At 39.8% G+C, this 14,482-nt stretch overlaps 1 protein-coding gene across 1 annotated transcript in view; it reads left to right on the forward strand.

The window, feature by feature from the left end:
- Positions 1-14,482, forward strand: part of TSPAN4 (tetraspanin 4) — a gene marked incomplete at its 3' end in the record, with an annotated part of 208,036 nt that overhangs the window by 146,637 nt on the left and 46,917 nt on the right. Inside the window, exon 3 of the mRNA XM_082000000.1 lies at positions 4,589-4,663. Coding sequence (XP_081856126.1) covers positions 4,589-4,663 — 75 coding nt within the window. The remainder of the gene's footprint in view (positions 1-4,588; positions 4,664-14,482) is intronic.

Genomic DNA, 14,482 nt, shown 5'->3' on the forward strand with positions numbered 1-14,482 from the left:
ATGGAGTTGCAAGTTGGGACCTCTTCTTCTCTAATAGATTTTTCTTTCTGGCATCAGGAGGGTGATGCATAGCTCTAAGGTAGACTTGATAGCAATTGCATGCTTGCTTTTCTCTCCTCCTTTAATGGGAACCTGTGGGAAAGTCATGGGCTTTATAGAAGAATAGAATATGAAGGTAAGTGCTGAGAAACTGGCCTTAGTTTTCTTAAGGGCTGGAAATCAGCAGTGGTAGCTAGACAGAAGGGTGTCACCTTACCTCTCTTCTCATCAGAACTGCTGTGGAGTTATTTCAGGTGTAATTATAAAGAGCTGTGTAGTCGATACCTCTCCAGTGAACCTCGACTAGGTTGCATTCCACTATTTGACAAGTAGTGTAGTAAAGCATCTATCTGTACAAGGTCAGATTAATCTTTTTTTTATGGAGTTTTACATGAATGCATTGCTTTGGGATTGTTGTTTCTCCATGCATAAATCTTTATTATACCAACAGCCTGCAGCCCCAGTGAACCAAAGCAAAACTCATTTTTATTCTTTTCTGTATTTACCACCACAGTGAGAGAACTCATTTAAAAAGGAGCTGTGAGAGTTTCCAGGAGGTGTGGGGGGACTTTGGGTGCTGTGGGCTTTCAATGGGCTTATGTTTCTCCCTTTTAATTTTGAATGGGATATGCCAGGCTGGTTCTGGCCCCAGATTGGGCATCATTCCCTTTGGGATGATACTGAGGATGGAACTGAAAGTGAACTTTTCTTGAAAGGAGCTGTGGGAAAAGAGGAGCAGGCTGTGCGTGCATCCATGCATGCACTTTAGTCTGGTGGATCAGAAGATGTGCTGAGGTGTGCAGGCTATGCTTTGCAGCCAGCTGAGTCTGAAGCCTCGATTTTTACTTTCTGACATGTTGGTTTGGGTTCAGGTAGTTCAGTGGTATCAACCCTCCCTTCTTTAGAAGGGGGTGATAAATGTGCTGATGTGTAGGTACTTGTAGCTCTTACAAGGTGGTGAATTTGAAGCCTCCACCTTGAGGTTGACCTCACCTAATTTACCTTTGCAATAAAAGATACAGTGCATGTCTCGACTGCACACAGTGGGATTACTAATACAGGTTAGTTATCTGTGATGTAACAGTGTACTTTTTGTCAATGAATGCAAATAGTAAGATAAAACTAGAGGTCTTACTTAAAAACAAAAATATTTTTCTATAGAGAAAAAGCATAATCCTACTTATCAAGGTTTTGATTTTTTTCAACACTATACATTAATTTTGTTTCACAGTATGACTTCCAAAATCTGCAATGCATGAAACCAAATTCCCACCTCTAATAGCCTGGAGGAACCTCCGAGCCTGTGTAGGGAAAGACATACACATGGTACATAACCATCACTGAGAGAACTTTTATTCTGAGATTTCCTAAATTTTGAGTGGTTGACTTCATAATTTAGCATCTTTTACGATGGCAGTGTCACACCTATTTCTTTAGTATGAATTGAATAAGGTAGGAGCACCGTCATGGTCTTGCCCAGAGATCTAGCCCACAGGCTTCTGCTGCTGGACACAGTGGCATAGCTGGCAACAGCAACTGCCTGCTCCAGCTCTAAGATTGAGGGAGTTCTAGCAGAGTTTTATGACTTGATGTTGCAGGGGAAAACACTCTTGAGTCATTAAATTTCACTTAATTTATTGCCAATCAAGATAAACTTTTTATTACCAATTCTGGTATTGAGAAACGATGACAAACAGTTACATGCTTGGGAAGACACATCAACTTCCCTCCAGGGACATTTTCTCCCTCCTTGCCAGTCTCTAGTCCACTCCCTACACGTTATACTCCATCATGGGGGTCAGTGTGGGGTGTTTTCCTTTTTCTGCCACTCCTTGTTTCTTGCTCTTTTTTTTACATGGCTCCAGCATGGGGTCCCTCCACAGGCTGCCATCCTCTCAAAGGCATAGCTTCTCCGGGGTCTCCACATGCGTAGGCATTCCCTGCCACTGCACGGGCCTTGCCTTTTCTCTGGTGTGTCCTGCTCCAATCGGCTGCTGCCAGTAGGTCCAGTTCCTCTAAAACTGATAGCCAGATCTTATCCTAAACCAAACCATTCCCACCTGCTGTTAAAAACATTCTTCCGTAGGCTCCTCCTTCTCCTGCAAAGTCATTCCCTGGCTTCATCTGTACTGTGCCAGTGAGTGCGGTGAAGGTAGGAAAAGCTTTCTTGAGAGCAGAGAAAAAACAGGTCCCTGATTTTTACTCTGGTTCCCGGTCGTACCCACGGTTCCAGGTGATGTCCTGTGAAGCGGGGCTGGAGGCCATTGGCTCTGAGGGGACAGCAGAAAGGCATTGCGGGCATGTGTGGGCCCCACAGGAGCAGGGAGGATGCTCTGTGGATGGTTTGCAAGTTGTCTGGTCACACATGAGCTGCGGGAATCATGTGAGTAAGCTTTTTGTGGTTGCAGGCTTTGAAGGGTTTAGCTGCTCAGCCCTCTCATCTCTACTGGACGTGTGAAATGCAGGTTTTTGAAGGCTAATAATGTAACCAAAAAAATCCACTCATAGCTGGCTAAGACAAAAGGCACGTGCCTGAAATGGAGCTGCGCTTTGTTTCAGGTCCCTGCTTTAAACACCAGAGCATGAGAGGATTTCAGATTAAGCCACCAGAAATTTAACCTGGGCAGAATAACATACTTTTCCCTTTTTCATTCTTAGAAGTAATTGAAGTGCTATTTTTGAAGTTCTTCCGAAACCTTTTATCCGTTAGACAGAAACAAGATCAGATTATAGAAGCATAGACAATTAAGGTTTGGCAAAACTATAAGCTGACGAAATTGGGGTCCTGTGGTAGGAAATGCTGATCGCTCTTTATAATGGATAGGAATCCTTCTTTTGTTTTAGAAATTGCCTAATGTAATCCAGGCTGTGCCAGTGAATTTCACAGGGAGATAGTGGTGTTCGCATGCATATTTTGGAAAAGCCATGCTTTATGGATTAGCAAAAAAGTACCCCACAGCCAAATAAAATATGGCAGAGTGTCTGTGCATCTTTGCAAAGTGTGATGTGCTTTGTCCTCTTTCCATTAATGCTATGCGGCAGGTTAAAATTGTAAACATAAAAAAATAAGCAAGCTGCACCCAGACTGGTTTGCAAAGCCAGTGTTGGATGGCAATGATATGGAAATCAGCTTGGATCATGAGTGTGAATGAGTTCTGTGATTCAAAACTGGGCAGTAATAGGATCCAGTATTAGGGTCAGGCAGGCGTGAAGATACTAGTAATGAAGATTTGAAAATAAACTTTAATTTAAGACTAGCAGGGCAAAATGCAATGAGTTCTATAGACAGTGTAATTGTACTAGTGGAGAAAGGTATTTTCCCCTTCTTGACCTTTTGCCCTCCATTCAGTCACAGAAATCCATAGGTTCAAAGGTTTGGTTTTGACTTACCAGGCAGTGAAGAAGCTCTGATAAGGATTTGTGGCTATTAAACTTTCATAGGTTTGCAGCCTTGTGGTTGAAGCTAATGTCACAGTAACTGTGGGTTTTTTTCTCTTGGGGATGGGTTTTCAATTAAGTCAGTGTTGCTCAGTATTAGAATTCCAGCCTTGCAGGCTGCTAAGTGTGTGGAGTGTGTGTTATAGGGAGCAGGACCTTTGCCTGGGCCTAAAAAGTTTCCAAAATTACTCCCTCTCCTTTAGCCATCTTTGCAAAACTTAGTTTCATTTAATGCTCTGATAGTGCTTGTTCTAAAGCCGGTGCAACCACTGTGTTGATGCTGCTGCAGACTTGTGCTGCAGCCCCGTCCAACATCTTAACAAAAAGCAAGGGATATGGTTTTTCAAAAGTGTTTGGCATTGCCAACAGTTCCTCCTGCTGAAGTCGATCAGAGCTGAGGGCTTTAGAGAATCTACCTGTGTTAAAAGTATTTTATCCACTCCTTTGAGCTTTTGACTACTGTGTTTTAGACAGTTCCCTGGCTTATGAGGAGAAAAAGAGATGGACTGACTGCTTTGATGTCTTCAGTACAAATTAGCCTTTCAATTGAAACCAGTGGGTGATTTGTGTAGCTACCCAAAACTGCTTGTAAAGCTAACTTGATATACGAGCTTTTTGCTGTGCCTTTCCCTTCTCCCACAATTCCCCTTGAAAGGAGCTATGACTTCATGGTTTATGGACCAGACTATCTTCTCTTGCAATGGGAAGTCTAAGCTGTGCATTTTGCTGATATCTTGTTAATTGGAAAGATCCAATGGGGAAAAAAAAAATGAAGAAAACCTAGCCTGGGAAGAGTCCTCAAGGGTTGCTGTCAAATAGAGCACTGGTCTGCTGGGTGGACAGATCTTTGTGGGGTTTTATGCTGTACTACTGAAATCAGTTATATAAATGAGCCATACATATGCCTGGATGCTGTTACGTTTCCTGACAAGTCCTTTAACTGCTTTTTCAGTTGCTGAGTGTCGCGTGCCATCTTGCTGCCTGTATGCCTCCCACCCCCAATTCTGCATGATCTGCTGAATGTACTTACCGTGCATCCAGAAAAAAGCTGAAATAGATGTTGATGGTTTTTGCTTTTTGTTTTTTCCCCTGTCCCTTCTTCTCTTGACAGTTTTTTATCATGCTGTTAATTGTATTTCTGTTGGAGCTTACTGTTGTGATTCTGTTCTTCGTCTACACTGACAAGGTAAGCCAGGTTCTTAATTTTTCTTTCCCCTTCAGCAAATTTTTATGCCACTTTTCCCTATAAATAAATCATGAAGCACTTGACTTGGTATGCACATCATGCTTCAGCCTTCCTTGAGACACCCCTCTCTGAGCTTTCTTGGAATGTATAAAGAGCCTTGCAGGACTGGGCGCTCTTGTTCGCTTACATGTACAACTCAAGGTCACAGATACTGCCAAGTGCATCTGCCATTAAAAAAACCCTCAAAACCAAAAAACAAAACCCCACAGCCAAACACCAAAAACCCCCACAAAAAAAAGCAAAGGCACCCACGAGCATTACTAGGAATATGTAGGAAGATAAACTCATCAGAACAAATAGGAGTTTTAAAAGATATGTTTACAATTGAAGAGCCACGTTAATATTGTTATAAAGGAGATGTCCTTAGCACAGGCAAAGGCACACAATTCATTATCTTTCCAAGTTGTTACTTGCAGCACATGTGTACTTAGAGTCTACTGGAAAGCCAAGGTAAGTGTGTAAAAGTTTAATAAACAAAGCTTCTGTTTGTGGTTTGAAATTTTACTTATGTTTGACCTTTTTTCTTGTTATTACTTGGTATTTCTGTTGTAAGGGAAAGATTGCCCATCTGAATCATCTTTATCCTTAAAATAATTTTTCTTAAAAAAAAAAATCTGCCATGAATAAACCCAAAACAGGTGCACAATAATGTGTAACCTGCCTTTTCAATCAAAATTGTTGGACTGAAGATTAAGGGAGCTTGAAAATCACAGGGTAGGAGGCAAAATTTTGCCATGAATTAAGTCATCAGGTACATGACCAATAAACAGCTGCTTCTGGAATGGAAAGACAAAATAGAAAAAAAATAAATTAAAAATAACTACACAAAATATAAAAAAATAAGATTAACAGTAGACCTAGTTGTACCCAGTATGTTTAGCAATAACCTGGACAAGGAGTGGATAAAATGTTGACATTACTTTCTGCAAAGGCTCTGAATTAATCAATTAATGAACACTGTGAGTGATTCAGGTGCACTTCTGAAGGACTGAAAAGAGCTAGGCTGCTGGATGGCATGCTGTAGCTGGAACACGGAATTAACTTGCAAGGTAATTAAAGTAGAAGGGGCAATTTAAAATTACTTGTATGCTTTATTGGATTCTGAACGACTTGTAACCTCTTGGGAGAAAGATCTACACGTCATAGATGACAGCTTAATAAAGGCATCTACTTAATATGCAATGGGCCTCCAAAACCCGAACACAACACTTGACTTGTATTTAGAAAGGGAATCAGTTAGAAAATATTATCATGTCATTGTATAAATTGACGGACTCGCCTCACTGTGAATTTAATATTGAATCTTGGTTACTTCATTTCAGTGAAGGGTAAAAGAAAGGATTTGAAGCACTAGAAAAGTGGGAGAGAGCAGTCATGAAAGCAGGATTATGAGGACTACCCTGATTCAGTTTGGAAAGGAAAGACATCTTCTGCTTAAGAGATCTTAAGAAGAGAAATGATAGCAGTTTCTGAAATAATGAGATACTAAAGACCTGTCCTGAACACAGAAGAAATACTTGAAAATATTAAGGAGTGGGTTTAAAAGATAAATGTTTCTTATGCTGTACATCATAGTCTTGTAGAACTCCCTGTTGTTGGCTGCTGTTGAGGATGATAGTTCAATAAATGTGTGGGTATGGAGGAAAGAAGAAAAACAATGAAATATTTTTATTCCTAAAGCAATCAGCGCTGTTACGTTCACAAGTGTGTCACAGAGAATATTGGTCCTAGCTCTACAGAGGTAAAAATAGTGAAAACTTGTCAGGAAGGATTCCCTCCCTTCCTGCAAGCCTGTTGGTTTGCAGTGGTTTTTATTTGTTCTTAATAAAGAGATCAGGAAAATTAACTTTCCTCTGAGTCATGTACTGTAGGTTCATGTAGGAGGTACACTACAGCTGATCAAAGTAAGATCAAACCAGAGTCAAAAATATGGGCTCCAGTTCAAGTGCAGTTTTACTGAGTTAAGAAATTGCTGCGGTCGGTGTATTACGGATTATCAAATTTGAGGCCCTTAACGTTCTTGTATGACTTTAAATCTATGGTCTTGTACTGAGGAAATCAATAGTTTGTCTCTGTGTTAGACTTACAGTCCTGCCTACAGAATAAATAAAACAGCAGCAGCCTAAAATTAGTGGTTTTGTACAGCATGCTTAAAACTTGTGTGCTGGCTTTGCTGTTGTGAAGAACAGTATTGCCACGCATACTGGTACGGGGAAGTAGCTAACCCGGACAAGTCCACCACAGTAATTCAGTTAATAAAGCACCTTGGAAAATCAGTGAAGGAACAATCTACACTAATGCTTGCACATCAGAAGAAAGTAACGTTAATTTTGTGTGCAAAAGCAGAAAAGGACTCTGCAGATTAAGACTTCAAGGGCTCCTGTATCATTCATATACATACACACATACATACATATATATATATAAAAAAAAAAATCAGCATTTTTTTCAAGTACCTGGTAGCCTTCTATTAATTGTATGTACATGTAAAAATTCTTTCCAGGATAAAATTGGGGGATAATCATTATTTTCTGTTTCTGGCTTGAGAAGCAGTAATGGATTCCCTGGCAGTTTTCATTTACTCCTACTTTGTCAAGTGGAATGACTTTGGAGCGGGTACTTCGTCCCTTACTACAGAATTTAATCAATACTCTCCGCTTTCCATAAAGCAGGAGGGTGTTATTACCCTGTTTAGCTGGAGAGGCAGGAGCTGAGAGAGTTGCCCAAGGCTCTGCAGGCAGCTTCTAAATTTAGAATTTAGGGGCCGATTCTAAATTTAATACTCTTGGCCTTTTGACTGACAGCAAGGGATTTGAGAGACTGAGCTGTGCCAACGTCAGGGCTGGGTATTGTAGCTGTCTTAATAGCACTTGTCCAGTGATTGATGTCCATTTTGTTCCTTCTGCTGTAGAATGGGCACAGCAGCAAGCTAGTGCTTGCACCACAGTATCAGCCACAGGGTGAGTATGCATCCAGCTGCACGTGGACACAATGCATGGGCTCCTGAGCTGTGAAGCAGTCTCTCCGTTTCCGTTGCGGAGACTGTTGCTTTAGTAGTGTGTTAATTATTACAAAGCATCACGACAAAAGAGCTCACGCCTTGTTCAGTATTTCTCTAACTGTCCTGGCTGGTTACATTGCAAAACGTGAATCCTTTGAGTTCTGCAGAACTGAAATGTGGGCTATATGGGAGCAGGATGAGGAAATGCATTCCTACAGGATGGCTATCAGGAAAGATGTATAGCACTTTTTTTTTCTCCTGGCTCTTCCTCGAGCAGCAGAGTGACTGGTTCATAGGCTGTCTTCAGCTCAAAATGGGCACCCAAGGGACTTGGGAGCTCCTATTGGTGTTTGTGCATGTTCATATGCAAGTTCCCGAAGTGTAGCTTTATTTTTGAGGGCAGAAATATCAGCCCGAGAGATGTGGGTATTGAATGGAGTTTCTGTGAGTATGAGAATTAAGGCAGGTTGTTATCACTCCGAGTGCACTATTTTTTCTGTCTAAATTTATGCCCCCATTTGAAGCAGTCCAAACTCCAGTGACATTACTAGAGTCATGTGGATGGTTATGTGAAATGCCACCCATCTATAGCTTGAATATTCTCTTTAATATGTTTTATTTTGATTCCATTAATACAGTGTAGCATTTGACATTTTTATAAGTGATAATTTCTGTGTGAGGCTTTATAAGAGATCCATGGAGTACTGATAGGGTTAACCTTAATTTTATTGTGATAAAGAGAAAGGACCAGGACCCTATCCTGTCAGAGGCTGGATAGTCCTTATATTTCTCAACACCAGATTAGACCCTGTTAGAATATAAATTATGCTAATAAAATGCGTAGTCTTGTACCAGTTCTAACGTGTACAATCCTTCTGGTTTTAGCATCTGTGATGACTCTCCTGGAGGCACAGAAAAAAAGGCCACATTTACTTTTTTGCAGCTGTAATACTTCTTTTTTTCAGTGGGTTGGTTTGTTCAGATGTCTGCATTTTTTCTGATTTGTGGACAGAGCTATGGTGCCACTATTTAATGTCCACAAATGGAAGAACATAACTAAACCACGATAACATGCTTTCTTTTTTCTTTCTTTTTGAAATGTCAAACTGAGTAACATAAGCCAGTTTAAGGAACAAAAGCACTGAAGAATCACTGATTATGATATTTTATTATGGGAGCAGTTACTGCTATTGGCAACTCAAAGTTAAGACCAGAATTTTCAGTAAAGATTAGGCCATTAAACTCACTTGTGGTCCCTGTGAAAATTACAGCCTAAATTCCATGCCTGACTAGGTGTGTTGAAAATGGCCTACAGAATGGTAGAGGACTGAAAAATAATGGTTACTTCTGTTTTTCATGACATGTGTGAGAATGGTCTTGTTTTCCATGTCGCAGTAAATTGTAATGAGTTCCTCTATTGCTTTTACTGCTATCTTATAAAAAATATGGTCTGTAGATTGATGCATTTCTTTCTTTGTTTCTCAAAACATTTTACAAATTATTGTAATTCCTTACTGATATTTTGCCTGTCCCCGTACAGATTATAGACAGCATACTGGAATGTAGTGTGTATGATTTCAAGTATAGCTCAGTCCTCACAAAAGCTTTCACATTTGGCTTCCAAGACAAAGTGGAAAAATGGAATCTCTTCCACCTTCCGCACTAATAAGCGGTTGCTCACAGAAATGATCTGGTGCTGCTGAGCTGCTTGCCGATATGAGGAAGGGCTTCACGATCAAACTGAAGAAATTATTCATACAGAAAGTTTAGTTCAAACCTACTGCAGAAACTGTTGTTCTCACTGAGCTTCTGTCTAGAGAGCTTAAATTTTTGCATGTTTGTCTTTGACAGAGCTTCAGTGGACCAGGGTGTCTGCTCAGGTAACAAAATGCCTTGTGTTACTCGTCAGCCAAGCACACAGGGCTGTCCAAGGTGCACACACAGATGTTGTTAATCTTCTTGAAGGAGAAATGGAGGCTAAAGTGAAGGGACACGTTCATCCAAATGGTATGCAGTTTACAGATGGTCTCCAGTTATTGGAAAACAACAGGCTTTGGAAAGTCCTGCAAAACTGGCAGGGTGGTCCCGCTGCACCACTCTTCAGTCAGAGGTCCTACCTTTTCTACCACTGTTTCTTCATCAGCATTTGTCTTAGCCTACACCATCCCATTGTGGTGTTAGTTTTAAAACTTCTTATCATTAAAACTTTTGAGTGGTAGAAATTTTGGGTCCCTGTATCTTCCTTTGCCACAGTGAACATAGCTGTTCCTGCTGCTGTGCAAGGCTGGGAGAACTTCAGAACAATATCTGTGTGGGTTGTATCTGTGTTCGTCGGCATGCAGAAAGCTCTCAAGAGGACAAGGCCATTTTTAACTCTCCATGGTATTTCTGCAGGGATATGCTGCATTAATATAACATGCTTCAGAGGGTGCAAGTCCTGGTATGTGTATGATATGGTTTCTGAGCAGCCTGCTTTATTTTCCAGTTAGAGCTCCATTTCTTTTTAAAAGGGCTCTCCACACATTGAGCAGTTCCTGGCATGTAGCATCTCTGTGGCAGTGTTCTGGAGTTAGGGTTTTGCATAAGTGCCGACATAGCTAAAAGCCGTTTCTCAGATAAACAAGAGTAGCATTGCATGCAGATGTGGAGGAATCTATAGATTGTCTCCTGGATTGTGATGCATTGCAATTATTGCTCTGTGAGGGTGATGTGTTAGTCCTGGTCGAGTATTTTATTTCTCTAATGCAAAATAATGTTATATGAATGGTGATATCAAATAAGAAAAGACAGAAGTGTCTCTGTGGTTTATTTTACTTGGTAATAAGCTTAATTTTAACTGTTTATTAGCATTTCAGTACTGGTGTCACACAATAGGGAGTTGCAGAAATTTCATCAAAAGAATTTAATTATAACCAATTCGTTTTGGCTTCTTTCAGCAAAGCATCCACACATAGGTTTAAATCTGTCCCTATTCAGCAGATAACTGAAGTGCATGTTTAAATCTGTGTGACTGACTTAATCATATATTGAAGTCTTGTCAAAGTTGATATGCACCTTTTGTGTCTTTCCTTTAAAAGAAATATTGCTAGGGAAATGCTAATGACAGTGAAAAATTCTGGAGATTGTAAAGATGCATCACATCTTTCACTCCATAGGGAATTTAGTGAAAAATGTTTGCTTTAAAGCATTATTGGTTATCTTTTTCTATGCGTTCTGAAAAGCTTTCCATTTAGTATCTTGAACTCCCACACATCTTTTTACCCTTTTTGGTTTTTTTTTTTTTCTAGGCAGGAAGAGGTGAGTGGGATGGAATTTATTTGCCTGTGTGGCTGAAAAAAGCAAACACACCAAAGGAAATCCCAATAGTTTCACTAATTTGTTTGTCAAAGGAGGATTTCATTGAAAGTGCACCTCCAAAATGCTATTAACAGGCTTATTGAAGGATAGCAAAGTATTGATGAAAAGAATTAAGTGCATGCTCAGAAATAGGTGTTATTTAGGAATGATAACTGCAGATAAAATGCATTACGGCTCCCCACTGGGAACCCTTGATGAATGGCTGATGAAGGCCTAATTGATTCCTTAAATAAAGTGTTAGCAGGGGAATAAGTGCGGGGAAAGGAAAGTGAAACTTTCCTAAATTAAGCTCCATGCCTAACACAAATACTCTGTAAAGATTAGATAATGCAGTAGCCTGTCAGCTCTTTACGCCGTGTATCTTCCTATTTTGTCTGAGTTCAGAAATGAAGATGAATGTAGGTGTCTCATCCTAGTCAGTATGGAATTTTGTTCATGTTGCAGTGAATACAATATTTTTCATACTGTCCTGCTGCACGGTTTGGAATAGTGCTTTTTCTCATGAGAAATCCCGTTCCAGCTTCCAACCTGGCTGACTCGGAGATTAATTCCCAGAGTTGTATAGATGAATCAAACACAGCTGCTGCTGCCATTATGCCTGGATTAAAGCCATCCAGATCCATCTTTTGTTTCCTGACATTACTAAATTCAGCTGAGGGTCTCCTGGTAAATATTTGGCAATGGATCAGTTAGCCTACAACAGAGAGAGATGTATCTGGGCTTTGTTCTTACTGGTTTGTAATCCCTAATTAGAGGTTAACTCCTAATCTCAGGAGCACATCAGAGTGTATCTTTATTATGGGAGCACTTCTTCGATGATTTGTTTCCTATGCCTATGTCTCAAGTTTCAGGTTTCATAGTAGACAAAATATGAGTGGTGCAGGTCTTCAGCCAGCCTCTCTGAAGGAAAACTCTGGAATATAGCAATGGTGGTTACTAAATGCGTTGCACAACTGCATGCTTTTTGTCCAGGCATCTTAAAGCACAAGTGGTAAGTAGTTCAGGTCCTCTTTTGCTGACTGGGAGAAGTGATGTTGAAGGCTAAATCCTGATATGCTGATACATGTTTTATACAATTTTATTTGAAAAAGGGAAGAATCGCAGAAGAGAAAAGAATGTTTTAGAAAGTGATAAAATAAATAATTAAGGCAGCTTTAGACATTTAAATACAGGCAACATCAAGTGCAAAGGAGTGACTGAGGTACTATATTGAAACAGCACATTTTTTATTCATTCTATGAACATTTTTGATGTGTCACAATGTATTTCAGACAACGTTAGAAAATGACAGTAAACTAAATGTTTAACATTTTTTACATATACAAAAAGAGAAGGGAAGATGACTTTTCATGTTATCAGACTGTAAGCAGGCCAATAGCATACAATCCTCGTCTTGGATGTGTCAGCTGCAATTGAAGAATAACGTGGTGAGTAGACCACTTTATTAGGTATAATTTGCAGCTGGAGTTCTTTGAGTTCCTTCCTTTTATTTAACTTGGCCACAGTATACACAGAATGACTCTTAGCTGAAATGAGGAAAGACAGATCTGTTGATTATCAGCTCTAAACCGTTACTAGTTCTGAGTTCTCTTAGGGTGGAGTGTGTTGACTTTAAGGCCGCAAATCGTGTTCAGGTGCTTTGTATTACCCAAACTCCATGATATGTACAAGGCATCCACTGTATAGCATAGCTTCTCATTGGAAATACTTCTGCACTGCAAGATGGTGTCGTTCCAGCTGATAATTGTGGGTTGAATACTTGCTGTGAAGTTCAGGTGTACGAAGGAGGTTCAGCAAGTATTCTAGCCGCCAGCCATTGTACCGAGAAACATATCCCTAAACTTACAAAATCAACATAATCAATGGTGATTACCAATCAATGGTAATCAAGACCTGCTTGCTGTTTTACTGTCGGTGCCAGTAAAACAGTATCCAGGTATATCTGTAATAATTTCTAATATGAACTAATTATCGTTAATCATTTGGGATCTTGGACTCCCTAAATCTTCTTACAAATGAACAGCAAAATCAGTGGTTGAATTGACAATAATGACTGAGTTGGAAGAAAGAGAAGGTGATTTTGTGTAAAGGGATCTAGCTTAAAAGGAGGCAGAGAACTTTATTTTATGATTTCTGAGTGCACACATTTCCTACCTGAAGCTTTCAGTGCTTCTGATAATTTGGATGATGGTAGCATAACACAATTTTGCTACAGTGTCCTGGCATTAGCAGTGAATGAGGCATGTACAAAGATAGTTTTAATCATGGCATAATCTTAATTCACTTCATTGTACCGCAGTTAGTTTGTGTACCCTCTTCTATGCCTTTAAATTGCAGGGGAGGCATTCTTGAGAATAGAGAATTCTCATAGATTGTTCAGTTCGTTCTTGCTGAAACCCATTCATTTACTTACACTCCCCGCCTGCTACTGTCTTTGATACAATTTCATAATGATTTTTTTCTGTGATTATTGAATTATTAAACAGCAATATATGTTTTGATTTTCTTGCTTGCTTCATTTTGCACTTCACTGCCATAAGCCAAGGATGTTGTTGTTCTGCCAGACATTTTTGCCATCTGCACCTTGCCACTCTGAACTACAGGAAAGCAGAACAATACGTGTCATCATCTTCAGCTATGCTGATGTTGCCTCTGTTGACAAAGTTCTAACCTCAGCATTTAGGAAACCTTTTCAGAGGTCACCTTGAAGGGCATATTGAAGTGCAAACTGAATTGCATGTTAAAAATTGGTAAATTATGTAAATGAAGCAAAATGGAAAAGATTCAAAAGATCGTTTGAAGATAACTAAGAAAACAACTAAGAAGTCTTTCTCTAGAGAATAATGAAAGTGGAAAGTCATGAAGCCTGTAAGAGAAAAAGATTTTGATTCAAAACCAGATGTTTGTTAGATTTATCACGAGACATTTAGTTTTTCTTTTGAAAATTCAGGACCAAAGGAGTTGCAATAAGATTTGAATTAATCAAAATTGTTGAAGGGATATTTAAAAGCTGTGAAGAGAATCAACATTACTCTCTATGCAACATGTATGCACAAGAAAACATCCTGCAGGTTCCTTTCAGGTCCATCTTTTTCTCGATGAATAGGGAATGCATTGTAGTTGGCAGAAGAGCAGCTGAATACATTCAAACAAAGAGGAGCAATGTTTTTTTCAAGGTCAAGTAGCTTGGGGAAAAAAAGAAATTGATTTTCTTTTAGAGACTGTGAAGAAAGCAGGAGGAGAATGTGTTGCATACCTCGAAGTGTGTTGAGATCGGACTGGTATTTAAGTAAATGTCAGTGGAGTGCCCTTGCTGCTGCCACCGCTGCTGGTGGCCATTCAGTGGCCACGTGTGGCTTCCCATAGCTTCCCATAGCAGGAAACCTGGTTCATGCTGTCTT

This window comes from Phaethon aethereus, assembly GCF_964289735.1.
Source record: "Phaethon aethereus genome assembly, chromosome: 5".
NCBI lineage: Eukaryota > Metazoa > Chordata > Aves > Phaethontiformes > Phaethontidae > Phaethon > Phaethon aethereus.